The sequence below is a fragment of the Aotus nancymaae genome, unplaced genomic scaffold, assembly GCF_030222135.1.
Source record: "Aotus nancymaae isolate 86718 unplaced genomic scaffold, 86718_ANA_hifiasm-v0.15.2.pri h1tg000057l, whole genome shotgun sequence".
Classification (NCBI taxonomy): domain Eukaryota; kingdom Metazoa; phylum Chordata; class Mammalia; order Primates; family Aotidae; genus Aotus; species Aotus nancymaae.
In genome coordinates, this window is record NW_026988471.1 from 2843818 (window position 1) to 2858618 (window position 14801).

General features: G+C 48.2%; 1 protein-coding gene across 3 annotated transcripts in view; it reads right to left on the reverse strand.

Annotated features, from left to right (window-relative positions):
• Window positions 1–9447, reverse strand: part of ADI1 (acireductone dioxygenase 1) — a 34695-nt gene extending 25248 nt beyond the window's left edge. Inside the window, exons 1-2 of one of the 3 annotated variants that reach the window (XM_012441933.3) lie at window positions 9394–9447; window positions 3669–3788 (exon numbers count right to left, since the gene is read on the reverse strand). In XM_012441933.3, coding sequence (XP_012297356.1) covers window positions 3669–3788; window positions 9394–9432 — 159 coding nt within the window. In that variant the 5' untranslated portion in view covers window positions 9433–9447. Of the gene's footprint in view, window positions 1–3668; window positions 3789–7580; window positions 7652–7945; window positions 8102–9393 lie in introns of those variants that run through there. The other 2 variants (XM_012441931.3, XM_012441932.3) reach the window with 2 other exon arrangements.
• Between the last annotated feature and the right edge of the window lie 5354 nt (window positions 9448–14801).

Genomic DNA, 14801 nt, shown 5'->3' on the forward strand with positions numbered 1-14801 from the left:
CAGGAAAGAGAGAGAAGACACAAATTATCAGTATCAGGAATGAGAGAAGCCAGCACTCCATTCTCTACAGATATTAAAAGGATAATAAAAAATATTCCAGATAATTTTATGGCAATAAGTTTAACAACTCAGATGAAATGGACAAATGCCTTGAGAGAAACAAACAACTAATGCTCATTCAAGAAGAAATGGATCACCTGAATAGCCCTACATCTAGTAAAGAAATCGAACTCACAGTTAAAAACCTTCCCACAAAGAAAACTACAAGCCCAGATGGCTTCACTGGTGAATCTCCAAACATAAGGAAAGAATAGTACTATCTACACATACTCTTCCAAAAACCTGAACAGGAGGGACTACTTCTCAAATCATTTTATGGGATCAGCATTACTCTCATACAAAATCCAAACTAAGACATTGATAGAGTTTGACAATGTGTCCCCACCCAAATCCCATGTTAAACTGTAATCCTCAGTGTTGGAGGTGGGGCCTGGTTGGAGGTGACTGGATCACAGGAACGGATTTCTCATGAATGGCTTAGCACCACCCCCTTGGTGCTGTCTTCACCACAGTGAGTGACTTCCTGCAAGATCTGGCTATTTAAAACTGGGTGGCACCTCATTCTCTCTCTTGTTCCCACTCCTATTATGTGAGATGCCTGCTCCCATTTTGCCTTCTGCCATGACTGTAAGCTTCCTGAGGCTATAAGCAGATGGTGTTGCCAGGAAGGAGATGCTTCCTACACAGCCTGAAGAACTGTGAGCCAATTAAATCTCTTGTCTTATATATTACGGAGTCTCAGATATTTCTTTGTAGCAATGCAAGAACAACCTAATATAGAAAAAATGGTACCAAGGCATTGCTATAAGATACCTGAAAACATGGAAGCAGCTTTGGAATTGAGTAACAGGCAGAGATTAGAAGTATGTAGAAGGCTCAGAAGGAGACAGAAAGATGAGGGAAAGTTTGGAACTTTTTACAGACTGGTTAATTGGTTGTGACCAAAATGCTGATAGTCATACAGACAATGAAGTCCAGGCTAGTGAGGTCCCAGATGGAAATAAGGAATTTATTGGGGACTGGAGCAAACATCCCATGTGTTTGCCTTAGCAAAGAGCTTGGCTGCATTCTGTTCACAGCCTAGGAATGTGTGGAAGTTTGAACTTGAGAGTGATGACTTGGGATATGTGGTAGAAGAAATTTGTTTTTTTCTTTTTCTGCCCGCGTCCTCCCTCCCAGTAGAAGAAATTTCTAAGCACCAAATTGTTCAAAATGTTTCCTGGCTGCTTCTAACAGCCTATGCTCAGATGCAAGAGCAAAGGAATTACCTGAAGTTGGAACTTATATTTAAAAGGGAAACAGAGCATAAAAGTTTGGAACATTTGCAACTTGGCCACATGGCAAAGAAAGAAAAGATTTTTTTGAGAGACAATTCAAGCAGGCTTGTAGAGCAACCACTTCCTAGATAAATTTGCATAACTACAAAGAAGCCAAGGGCTGATAGCCAAGATAATGAGGAAAAAAACATCAAGGGCATTTCAGAGACCTTCCAACAGCCCCTCTCATTACAGGGCCAGTGGCCTGAAAGGAGAGAATGGTTTCATGGGCAAGGCCCAGAGCCCCTCTGCCCTGCATAGCCTCAGGACACTGCTCCCTGCATCGCAGCTGCTGAGTTCTGCTAGAATTCTAGCCTCGGATCAAAGGGGCCAGGTACAGCTTGGGCCACAGCTCCAGAGGGCACAAGCCATAAGCCCTGGTGGCGTCCATGTATTATTAAACCTGTGAACGCACAGAGTGCAAGGGGTGAGGCTTGGGATTCTCCACCTGTGGGGATTCACTCAAGATGGTGACAAAAATATTAAAGGAAAAGTATTGGAGATAGCTTTAAGGAATAATCACAAACCTCCTTGGAAGGCCAAGAAGTTTGCATCTTTTCAGCAGAAGTTTCAGCTGAAGGCAGCCTAAATCCCCCTTACATTTTGTTAATAAGAATAGCAAATAGCTAGGGCATGTAGGGGAGTTTATCTGAATAACTTGTTTATTCATGTGGTCTTAAAATTAATTTTTGAGCCTGATGACCCTCTCAGGGGGAGTTCGGCCAGGGAGATTATCCTCTAATAGTGCTTGTTTTAGGCCTCCCCTCGGAACCTGTCCTTTAATCTTTAACCTCTAGTGGTGTTGACTCAGGGCTTTTGTCATTTAATGTGTGCTAAATAAAGGCCGGTGAGGCCAGCGTGTCAGGGCGAAACTGTTTACAGCACTCTGCATGGAGTCTGTAAGTGGCCCAGACACTTGGTCAAACTGGCAAAGCCTAATATCTGTGTGTCAGTGTGCTTTATTCATCTGATGTTGAGTCAGGGTCTGCAGGACAGACCCCCGCAGGTAGGGACCCTGTCATTCACCTAGATTTCAGAGGACATCTGGAAAAGCCTGGGTGTCTAGGCAAGTGTCTGCTGCAAGGTAGAAACCCTCATGGAGAACCTCTCCTAGGGCAGTGCAGAGGGAAAATGTGGGGTTGAAGCCTCCACACAAAGTCCTCACCAGGGCACTGCCTAGGAGCTGTGGGAAGACAGCCACCATCCTCCAGACCCAAGAATGGTAGATCCACCGGCAGCTTGCACCCTGCACCTGCGAAAGCTATAGGCACTAAAAGCCAACCCATGAGAGCACCCTCAGGAGCCCTGCAACACCACAGGAGCAGAGCTGCATAAGGCCTTGGGAGCCCACTCCTTGCACCAACGTGCCTTAGATGTGAGACATGGAGTCAAAGGAGATTATTTTGGAGTTTTAAGATTTAGTGGCTGCCCTGCTGAGTTTGAAACTTTCGTGAGTCCTGGAGCTCCTTTCTTTTGGCCAATTTCTCCCTTTTGGAATAAGAACATTTACCTAATGCTTTTACCCACTTTGTATCTTGGGAGTAACTAATTTGTTTTGATTTTACAGGCTCACAGGTAAAAGGAGATGAGTATCAGATGAGACTCAGGACTTTTGAGTTAATCCTAGAACAAGTTAAGACTTTGGGGGACTATTGGGAAGAGATTATTGTATTTTGAAATGCCAGAAGGGCATGGCATTTGGGAGGGGCCGGGGCAGAGGGCATGGGACTTGGGAGGGGCCAGGGCAGAGGGCATGGGACTTGGGAGGGGCCGGGGCAGAATAACAGAGCTTAGATTTGTGTCTCCACCCAATTTCATACTGAAATGTAAGCCCCAGTACTGCCCGTGGGACCTGGTGGGAGGTGACTGGATCGTGGGGGTGGATTTCTCATGAATGGCGTACACTATCTTCTTGGTGCTATCCTCACTACAGTGAGTAACTTCTTGTGAGATCTGGCTGTTTAAAACATGATGGCACCTTGCTCTCTCTCTCTTGTTCCCACGCCTGTTATGTGAAACGCCTGCTCCCACTTTGCCTTCTGCCATGACTGTAGCTTCCTGAGGCCTCCCCAGAAGCAGATGGTGGTGCCAGGAAGCAAATGCTTCCTGGAAATCCTGCAGAACCATTAGCCAATTAAATCTCTTTTCTTATAAATTACACAGTTTCAGGTATTTCTTTATAGCAATGCAAGAATGGTCTCATATAGACATTAAAAGAAAAAAGAAAATATTGTGTTTATTAGTAATGAATATCATGATTCCCCCTTTCCAAGTAATACAGGGCTCCCTTACCTTTTCTTCATAATTAGGTAGTGTATCTTTGCATATGGTTATGATGTCCATCCAGGAGTAGTTCCTCTCTCTTCGGATCTTTTCTAATTCTGGATCATTCTCATATTTGTCAGCATCCAGCTAAAAGAGTTAAGCCACCACAAACAAGAGCTCAGATTAACAAGGAGATGTAGAAACATTCTCTTTCTGGATCTCCAATGTGATTTTACACTTCAAATTTATCATTTGTTATTTTTTCAACCCTAAACCAACTCTCCTCATCTCTTCTCTCTATTTAATGGATTTTCCATTCTCCAAAACACCAGCTCTACATAATAGAATTGTTTGCTTTCTGCCTCCCTTCTCTGCAACAGTCCATTCCATTTTTGAGATGACGGTCTCGCCACCTCCTGTCTGACCTACCCACAGGCCCCTCACTGTGCCGTTTCTCTGCCACCATCCCACTCGTCTCACTGACCCTCGATGGCATTTCTTTGGTGGTTTGTTTCCATGAGCCAAAACACTGTATATCCTCCCAGCCTGCAGGTAAAACTCAAGTGAATTAGGCTGGAATGAGACACCTTCATCATCTGGCCCCAGCTGACTTTTCTATCTGGTCTTTGTCCCCTACGTTTTAAAGAACTCTACATTCTAAACCAAATCGGAGGATTGGCTATCTTAAAAATATTTGATATTTCACATCCCACACCCTTACTCACGGCAGCTTTCTATGCCTAAAATTCCCAATCAACATTTTCATTTTCATTTATCACAATCCTTTCTCTATTTTTTAAGGTTTAATTTTACTGTTCCTTCCTATGAAACACTTCCCTGATGAAGCCCCAGACAGAATGAGTCTGAACTCTTACTTAAAACTACTGGCAGTGAATTTAGCATACTTTATGTTTTGCAATAAACTGCACATTATATCATCACTACTTACTGAACAACAAACTCCAGAATATCTCAAAGTGCTAGTCATTGATATGTGATTTTCTAAAACGATAACTCTAAAACTTAGCATATCCACTGCATGATATGCATAGTACTATTTGCTGTAGTCTGACAATGTCCCCCAAATTCTTATGTTGAAACCTAATCCCAATGTGATAGTATTAAGGGGCGGGACCTTTAGGATGTGATTGAGTCATGACAGCAAGCCCTCATTTTTTTTTTTTTTTTTTTTTTTTTTTTTGAGATGAGTCTCCTTTGTCACCCAGGCTGGAGTGCAGTGGTGTAATCTCAACTCACTGCAACTTCTGCCTCTTGGGTTCAAGCAATTCTCCTGCCTCAGCCTCCTGAGTAGTTGGGATTACAGGCGTGTGCCACCATGCCTAGCTAATTTCTGTATTTTTAGTAGAGATGGGGTTTTACCATGTTGGTCAGGCTGGTCTCAAACCCCTGACCTTGTGATCCACCCGTCTCAGCCTCCCAAAGTGCTCGGATTACAGGTGTGAGCCACCACGCTCAGACACAAGCGCTCATTTATAGGATTAGTGGCCTTATAAGAGAGATGGAGCTGGGTACAGTGGCTCGCCCACATTACATATATATGTGTATATATACATTACATACATACATTACGTGTGTGTGTGTGTGTGTGTGTGTGTGTATGTAATGAGGTCTCACTATGTCACTATGTTGCCCAGTCTGGTCTCAAACTTCTGGCTTCAGGCAATTTGCCCGCCTTGGCCTACCAAAGTGCTGGAATGACAGAAGCCATCATGCCCGGCCCAGGCGAGGTCATTATTTTGGATTGAGCCCCTGCACTAAGCTCCAAGATGACACTAAACCAAAATAGAGCCACTCATGCCATATGCCACATGATCAAACTAAAACTTTAAAGAAGAAGGTGGATCTCAAACAGACCAGCTTTTCCTGAGATCAGAAGATTCCAGTCTTCCTGAGTCAGCATAAATAAGGAATTTGCGGCCGGGCACAGTGCTCACGCCTGTAATCCCAGCACTTTGGAAGACTGAGGCCAACGGATCACAAGGTCAGGAGTTCTAGACCAGCATGGCCAACATGGTGAAACCTCATCTCTACTAAAAATACAAAACTTAGCCGGGCGTAGTGGCAGGTGCCTGTAGTCCCAGCTCCTAGGGTGGCTGAGCCAGGAGAATCACTTGAACCTGGGAGGGGGAGGTTGCAGTGAGCCGAAATCGTGCCACTGCACTCCGGCCTAGACAACAGAGCGAGACTCCCATCTCAAAAATAAAATTAAAAAAATAAGGAAGTCGATTTGGCTTTAACCCCTAGAAAAAAAGTAACTTGATGTTAACATCCGCTTTTTTCCCTATTGTTCTGTTTCTTTGTTGTCACCGTATGAGACCCATTGTTATGCTATTACCCCGCGGAACTCTCATTCTATTCTGTAAAATAGAGGCTGCCCTATTCACAAATCAAGAATAAAAGCCAATTAGATCTTTAACTAAATTTGTTGCAATTTTGTCTTTCAACATCACTGATCCAGAAAGAATATTAAGAAAGCATATAGGCCGGGAGCAGTGGCTCATATCTGTAATCTCAGCACTATGGGAGGCCAAGGTGGAAGGATCACCTGAGATAGGGAGTTTAAGACCAGACTGACCAACATGGAGAAACCCGGTTTCTACTGAAAATACAAAATTAGCCAGGCGCGGTGGCGCATCCATGAAATTCCAGCTACTCAGGAGGCTGAGGCAGGAGAATTGCTTGAACCCAGGAGGCAGAGGTTGCGATGAGCCGAGATTGCGTCATTGCACTCCAGCCTGGGCAACAAGAGCAAAACTCCGTCTAAACGAACGAGAGAGAGAGAGAGAGAGAGAGAGAGAGAGAGAGAGAGAGAGAGAGAGAGAGAGAGAAAGAGAGAGAGAGAGAGACGGAGAGAGAAGGAAAAACTATGTTTGACCCCATGTAATAATCTAAAAGATGCCTATTTAAATAATCTTGTTTTATTCTTTGAATACATTCAGAAGTTGACCTGTAATTTGCATTCTTGTTCTTAAAACAGTCAAATGCACAATGAAACTCCCCAAGTGTATTAATCTGAACCCTCTGGTTGTTTGGATTGTGGATAAATTAGACATAAGCCAAAACTTATTTTCCTCTTATTAATGTGAAACTATAAACCACTTGATTCCTTTGAAGATAGTACCCTCCAGCAAGGTAGGTGTTAAACCTTATCCTGGGAAAAGGCAAATACTATGTAAACATTAACATGCTCGCCTTGTTTGGCATTGGTATGCCAATTGTCATTTCCCTCTTCTGTTATGTAGGATGGAACAAGATGATCTCCAAATATATTATGCTGGAATATTCTATAATCCTTTATCCAGGGAAAAAGTGTGGTGCCAGGGTAAGCCTGTGTATTTCTTTTTTTTTTTTTTTTTTGAGACGGAGTTTCGCTCTTGTTACCCAGGCTGGAGTGCAGTGGCGCGATCTCGGCTCACCGCAACCTCCGCCTCCTGGGTTCAAGCAATTCTCCTGCCTCAGCATCCCAAGTAGCTGGGAATACAGGCGTGCGCCACCATGCCCAGCTAAATTTTTTTGTATTTTTAGTAGAGACGGGGTTTCACCGTGTTGACCAGGATGGTCTCGATCTCTTGACCTCGTGATCCACCCGCCTCGGCCTCCCAAAGTGCTGGGATTATAGGCGTGCCCGGCCAGCCTGTGCAGATTAGATCCAGTCACCCTCAGCCTATCCCTGAGCCTCCCCTTGCCCTCTCCTCTGCAGTAAACCTTTGTACCGCAAAGCCATTTGCAAATAAACAAGGTGAACCGATCAGGACCAGTGGGGAGCAAGCAATGGGGCACCTGTGCAAAGCCCAGCCATGCCTTGCAAAGCTAGCGCCACAGAGGCAGGGCCGACACCGGCGCCGGCCGGGATCCCAGCCAGCTCCACCGCTCGCGGTAACCGTCCCCACCCCACCACCTGGCGCGAACCGTCCTCACCCCACCATTCGGCGCGAACCCCCAGACTCCCCCGAAACGCATCGCTCCCACCAGCCCCGCTGTTGAGCATGCGCAGCACACCTCGGGCCCCGTGAGCCGACCGCCCACGCCTTATACTCCGCTGCTGAGCATGCGCAGCACACCCCAGGCGCTGGGAGCTGACCGCCGACCCCTGAACGCCGCTGCTGAGCATGCGCATCCCACCCCAGGCACCGGGGCCAGGCACCGACTCCCATCCCCACTGCTGAGCATGCGCAGCGTAGCCGGCACCGGGCCGCTGCCCCGCACCCCGAGGGGGCTGAGCTCTGCGGGGCGCTCGGGGGTCGGTGTCGCCTGCACGCTCTGCGAGCCCTGGGCCCGCGTACCTTCCAGTAGAGCACCCCGAGTCGCCGCAGCTGCTCCAGGCCCACCGGGCGGTCGGGATCCGGGCGGTGGGGTTGCCGCGGGTCGCCTAGGGCGTCGTCCATATACCAAGCCTGCACCATGGCGCCCAGGGCGAGGGCTGCGTTCGAACCCGGGGGCCGCGCTCCGGCCGCGCCTTCTTTTATAGGGAGGCGTAGACGCGCCGCGGAGCCAGGATTGGGCAGCGGGGCGGAGGCAGGGCCGGCGCGGGGCAGGCCGCAGGGACTGAGGCGGGGGCAGGCCCCATGGGTCCGCTCTTCCTTCCTAGGCAAAGGCATTCAAGCCCCGGCCCTGTCCTGGGCGCCCTGGGTCCTGCCTGAGGCCCGCGGGCCGGAGCCAGCCGTTTGCCAGACGCGCCGCGCGCCGTGACGCTCAGTGCAGGCATCGCACGTGCCTTGTGTGTGGGGCTGCCGTCTGTCTCTTGCCACCCTCAGAGCAATCTTGTGAGGCTAACGAGGTTAAATGTGTTTTCACCAAGGAAGGCAAATGCAAAAAGAAGAAGAAAGAGTAAGGATTGTGTTAAGCGCATGAAGCCCATATGGGGCACAGGTGAGAGTTGACGGCTCGGACCCCAGGCAGTATCGGGCGAGACCTGGTCCGCCACCTCCCCACTCTCCGGACTTTTGCAGTGCCGGCAATCTGCAATGCTGTCCTGTAATTTTTTTTTGGAATTTTTTTGTTTTATTTTATTTTGCTATGTTTAGTATAAAGTGTCATAGGTCAGGTTCCCTGGGAAACATTCTGAGATGGGGATTTGTGGGCAGGAGGAATTTTTTTTTCTTTTTTTTTTTTTTATTGCATTTTAGGGTTGGGGGTACATGTGAAGAACATGCAAGATTGTTGCATAGGTACACACATGGCAGTGTCATTTGCTGCCTTCCTCCCCATCACCTATATGTGGCATTTCTCCCCATGCTATCTCTCCCCAACTCCCCACTGCCCGCTGTCCCTCCCCTATTCCCTCCCCCGCGACAGACCCCAGTGTGTGATGCACCCCTCCCTGTGTTCATGTGTTCCATTGTTCAACACCCACCTATGAGTGAGAACATGCGTTGTTTGATTTTCTGTTCTTGTGTCAGTTAATTTTTTAAACTTCCTCCTTTTTCCTTTTTTCATTGTTTCTCCCTTCCCCATACACTGTAATATGCTAGTCCTAGAATAAAAACAAGCTTCCCCTACCCCATTCTGAATTTCTCAATGTAGCTGATCAAGTCCAGTCACTTGCCATCCTAGATGTTTTTTCAAACCAGCCAGCTAAAAGATCAGACCATCTCAGCCATACCCTCAGTCTCTTTAATACATAACGGTAACGCAGACAGAATTTAAACGAGACTGCTGTAAGAGCACAACTCCAAAGCATGCAATTGACTCTTGAACTTCCAGAAATACTGCACAGAAAATACACACTTACTTCATTTTTGTTCCCTTGCTCTAGTGACTGCAAATGCATCCTCGTTAGAGAGCTGACCTCTCCACCTCTTCACTTGACCCGTTTCTACTCATCCTTCAAGACGCACCTTAGACGTCTGGCCCATTTTTCTGCTGCACTCATGACAAAGATCCGTGCAAGTCCAATGGTAATCTCGCACCTTGCAATCTCTCCTTAACCCACTGCAGTGAGGCTGCGCTTCTCACCACTGGAGAACTGCCAGATCCAATTATGGCACTTCTGTTCTTACCGGCAGCATTCATGACAGTTGCCCATGCCCTTCTTGAAACACTTTCTCGGCTGGGCGCGGTGGCTCACTCCTGTAATCCCAGCATTTTGGGAGGCTGAGGCGGGCAGATCACGAGGTCAGGAGTTCAAGACCAGCCTGACCAACTTGGTGAAACCCTGTCTCTACTAAAAATACAAAAATTAGCCAAGCATGGTGGCGCACACCTATAATCCCAGCTACTCGAAAGGCGGAGGCAGGAGAATCATTTGAACCCGGGAGGCAGAGGTTGCAGTGAGCCGAGATCGCACCACTGCACTTCAGCCTGGGCGACAGAGTGAGAGTCCGTCTCAAAAAGAAAAAAATAAAGAAAAAGAAACTTTTTCTCGTTTCGTTCATGAGGGCATCCTGGCTGCTTCCTCCCAGACCCCTCCTAGCTACTGCTTCTCTAACCACTGGTTGGCGGAGCATTCCAGACTCTCCTCGTCCTGTTCCTGTCCATGCGCTCCAGGCCACCTTTCATGATGTCGCCTACTCCTACAGCCACGTCTCCAACCTGGACCTCGTTCCAGAACCTCAGGCTTGAGTAACATGGCCCCAGACACACCTGAACATGCTTCTCCCTGGCCCTTCCTGTCTCAGTCAGCGGCAGCACCGACTGCCCGGTGTGCATAAAAAAATCTAGGTGTACTCTCAGTTTCTCTTGCCCTCGCCCTGAACATCCAGTCCAATCTGTCAGCAAGTCATGTCGCTTTGAACTTCAAAACACCCCGCAAACCCGTTCACTTCTCTCCATCCCAACTCTTTCCGCCATCTTTTCTTGCCTAATGGGATTGACTACTGAAATTGGCCCCCACCACTTCCATTTTTGCCCCAGTGCAATCTATTTGATGTAGAGCACCCAGAGTGACCTTTTAAAAATAGGAACCAGGGGCCGGGCGCGGTGGCTCACGCCTATAATCCCAGCACTTTGGGAGGCCGAGGCCGGTGGATCACGAGGTCAAGAGATCGAGACCATCCTGATCAACATGGTGAAACCCCGTCTCTACTAAAAATACAAAAAATTAGCTGGGCATGGTGGCGCGTGCCTGTAATCCCAGGTACTCAGGAGGCTGAGGCAGGAGAACTGCTTGAACCCAGGAGGCGGAGGCTGCGGTGAGCCGAGATCGCGCCATTGCACTCCAGCCTGGGTAACAAGAGTGAAACTCTGTCTCAAAAAAAAAAAAAAATAGGAACCAGATGCTAGGCACAGTGGCTCATGCCTGTAATTCCAGCACTTTGGGATCCTAAGGAGGGCAGATTGCTTGAGCCCAGGAGTTTTAAGACCAGCTGAGGCAACATGGTGAAACCCCGTCTCTACTAAAAATACAAAGATTAGCTGGCTGTGGTGGTATGGACCTCTACTCCCAGCTACTCTGCAGGCTGAGACAGGAGGGTCACTTGAGCCTGGAGTCTGAAGTTGTAGTGAGTCAAGATTGTACTACTGCACTCTAGCCTAGGTGACAGAGCAAGACTCAGTCTCAGAAAAAAAAAAGGAACCCAGTCAAGCCCCTTCTGTCCTTCGACCTTCCTTTCTATGGCCGGCCCGACCACCTCCCAGCCCATCGCCCTCCCATCTTGTTCTCTGCCCTCCAGATACATCAGCCTTTCGGTGTCTTTGAGTCGTATGTTCCGCTTCCTTTGGGCCCTTCAACCATGCAGTTTTTCCACCTAAAATGCTCTTCCTCCAAGTACTTTTTTGCTGTACAAAATTCTAATTTCAGCTTAATTATCCCTTTCTTAGAGAAGCCTCTCTGACCACTCCCGAGACAACCAGATGAGCCCTCCCCGTTAAACACTTTCACGGTGCTAGAGTCTGTAAGGACATACTGACTTAGCGTCTTTTCGCCGTAGGACTGACAACCCCATGTGCTGTTTGGTACTTGCTGAATGAACGCATTTGTCTGTATTGCTGAGTGCTGCCTATACCTTGAGGTCAGAGAAGGTGTCTTATTAGTCCTTCAGTGCTTGGTACATAGTAGACAATTTTTTAAAAAAGTTTGTTGAATGAAAATGAAGAGATAGGATGAGGAACACTCCAAATCGTCTTTACTAGCTACTGGAATTGCACCCCTGTCTCAACTCTAATGCTGCTCATTCCCTAGAAAATATAACAGTAGCCTGGGTGCAGTGGCTTATACTGGGAGGCCAAAGTGGGAGGATCACTTGAGGCCAGGAGTTCCAGACCAGTCTGGGCAACACAGCAAGACCCCCTCTCTACAAAAAAAAATTATATTAAAACAAAAAGAAAACAGTAGTTCTGACAGTAATAATAGCAATGTATGCTGGGTAATATTTTAAAGATTTGATGCATATTATTCTGTTTGCTCCTCGTGATTACACTATGAAGGTGGTATGATTTATTATCCACATTTTAAAGATGAGACATGGGAGGCTGAGGCAGAAGTTTCAGCCCAGATGTTTGAGACCAGTCTCGGCAATGTAGCAGGACCTCGTGTCATTTAAAAACCAATGAGACAACAAGGACACAAAAAGCTTAAGCAACTGTGGTCACATGGCCGGAAACGACAAAGCCGGCGCCGCGCTCAGGGAGCCTAGTGCGATGGGCTGTACACGTAACTGCTAAGACCTAGTACAAGCAGTCAGGATACGGTTTCCTCCCGACGTAGAATGAACTTCATCTTGAAATTGGAAGACCACTTCCAGTTCCCCTGCCACCCCAGGCCGCAGCCGCGCACACAACGGCGAGTCCACCATCCGTCAGCTTCTGTCTTCGGTAGATGTCCTTTCTTCCTGTTAGGTAAGGGGAAACAGTTTTATACCATAAAAAGCAAGATGATCGAGAGGCCCTGAAGAATTGCCGCGGCAGCCCAGCACTTTCTCCTGGCAGCAGTTCAAGCGGCAGAATCAGATGAGAACAGCGCTCGGTATTTCGCACGGACATTGCCGGCCCAGGGAGTTACTCCTTTGAAGGGGAATTGTTGGAACTTGAACTATCTCTTCCAGAAGAATAGCCAGCAGCAGCCCAAAAATATGTTTCATGACCAGAATTTATCACCCCAGTGTAAGACGCTTGGGAAGAATCCGTTGAGATGTTTTGAAAGGCAGATGGTCGCCATCGCCTCAGACCTGAGCAGACTGTTAGCCGTCTGGGTTCTGTGAAGTGCTCTCAACCCAGGGGCGCATTAACAACCCACACAGGGAAACAGCAGAGCCACGCAGACCAGGAAAATCCAAGCTGCTGGAATGTGGAACGCAGGCAAGGCACTACAGACGGGCGGCAGGTTTTCTCTGGAAAAGGCCAGATAGTAAACCATTTAGGTTTTGTGGAGCAGCAGTGAAAACTGAGGCTAGTATGTAGGTCCTTACACAACAACCACATGAAAGTGGAAAATCCACTCTTAGTTCACGGAACATACACACGGGCAGCAGACTGAATCTGGCTCACAGCCTGGAGTTTGCCAGTGCCTGCTGTAAACCATTAATAATAGTTAATTTTTACCTGATGATCAAGTGTACCTTACCTCCGGCCCGTGGGAAGAACTGCCAGGAGTCTGGGATGTTCACCCTCCTTGCAAGCTAAGAAGTTAGCCTGTCCCAGAGTCATGGGTGTTAACAGAAGACATGAGATTCCTGGCTCAGGGACAAAGCACGGTTGGTCACTCGGCTCAACAGCGGTAGCTGGGGCCATAGTGTTCCTGAACCCCAGTCCCCGGCAGAGGACTTGAAGAGGGGTGGTACCTGCATTCTCCGCGGGTTGCGTGATAGGGGAGGAACTTTGAGTTTGGGAAAACCACAATATTTGCCGCCAGATAACTGGTCATACTCACTATTCAGCAGAAATGCTTCCTGTGTACCTCCCAATTTGTCAGAGAATGTTAAAAAGATGGCTACTCAAAGGTCGAAATTCAATAAAATCAGTCATTTTTACAGCTTCATTAAAGACATTTTTAAGAGAAGGTTATTTTATTTTTTTGTTTTTGTCATTTGAGTGCAGGTGTGTGAAAAACACAGTGACCGCTGGCACCGTGTGTCCCACAGCATGGCTCTCCTGGGCTCTCCTGGGCATGCACAGCCGAGCCCGGCACTGACTCTACACCATGAGTGCCATGCTCCACACAGAGAAGAGGGCACGTGCCACCCTGGCATTGTCAGAAAAATAGTTTTGACTTGAGACGTCCCAATACCGTAAGAACCTCAGCTCTCATCCTTTTCCTTCAGGGTACCTTAGGTTGCAGGCGACAGAAATCCAACAAGTTACCTAAGCAGACAAACCAAACAAAGCTATGTTGGCTCACAAAACTGAGACGGGTTAGAGGGGAACGCGCCTGGCGAATGGCTGGATTCACGACTGGGAGCGCGTCGACAGCTCTGTCCCTGTCCCTGTCTCTGTCTTCTCTGTGTGTCTCTCTCTCTTCGCTTAGCTTTTCTTCTTTCTCTCCCTTTCTCTCTTTCTCCCCCGGTACTCCCTCCTGCTGTCTCTCTCTCTCTTCCCTCTGTCTCTCCTTCTCTCTTTCTCTCTCTGCCATATCTCTCCCCTCTTTCCTCTGTGCATTGGCTGAATACTCAGCTACTAAAAGGAGCTCTCTGCATAGGTCGGGAAACAGCCGCCAGTAGCTCTAAGACTGCACTTGCTTGTAATTCAAGGAAAAAGAGCTCTCTTATGTAACGCTGGATAGCCGGTCTCATGGGAGATTCCAGACTGCCCAGCCCCTTAGATCTCTGTGGGAGCCCGAGGTGCACGCTCCACTCCCTGGGCCTGGCCAGGTGCCCAGCCTGGGAGGTGCTCTGCCTGGCAGCCCCTCAGCCCTGAGAGCGGTTAGGGAGAGGGGTGGTGGAAGGGCAGCCCAGCAGGCCAGATGTCCATGGCAAATCCTAAGCTGCCAAGGTGTCCTACTGGTGAGTGTTTCCAACAGCTTGCAAATGAAAGAGATGAGCAAAGCTGCTCTCAACGCCAGGCCTTCAGGCCTTACACGCTCCCGGCTGTTGCCTGCTGAACCCAGCCTGAGTGCCGCCAGGGCCAGCTCGATTCGGTGGAGGAGCCCGGGTCTACACTGCCCTCCCTGGGAGGGCCAAAACTGACTAATGTCTTCTAAATGGAGCAGCCTGGAGGGCTTGCTGGGAAATAGAGGAAATGGTAAGGGAGCGGGGGCATAATACATAA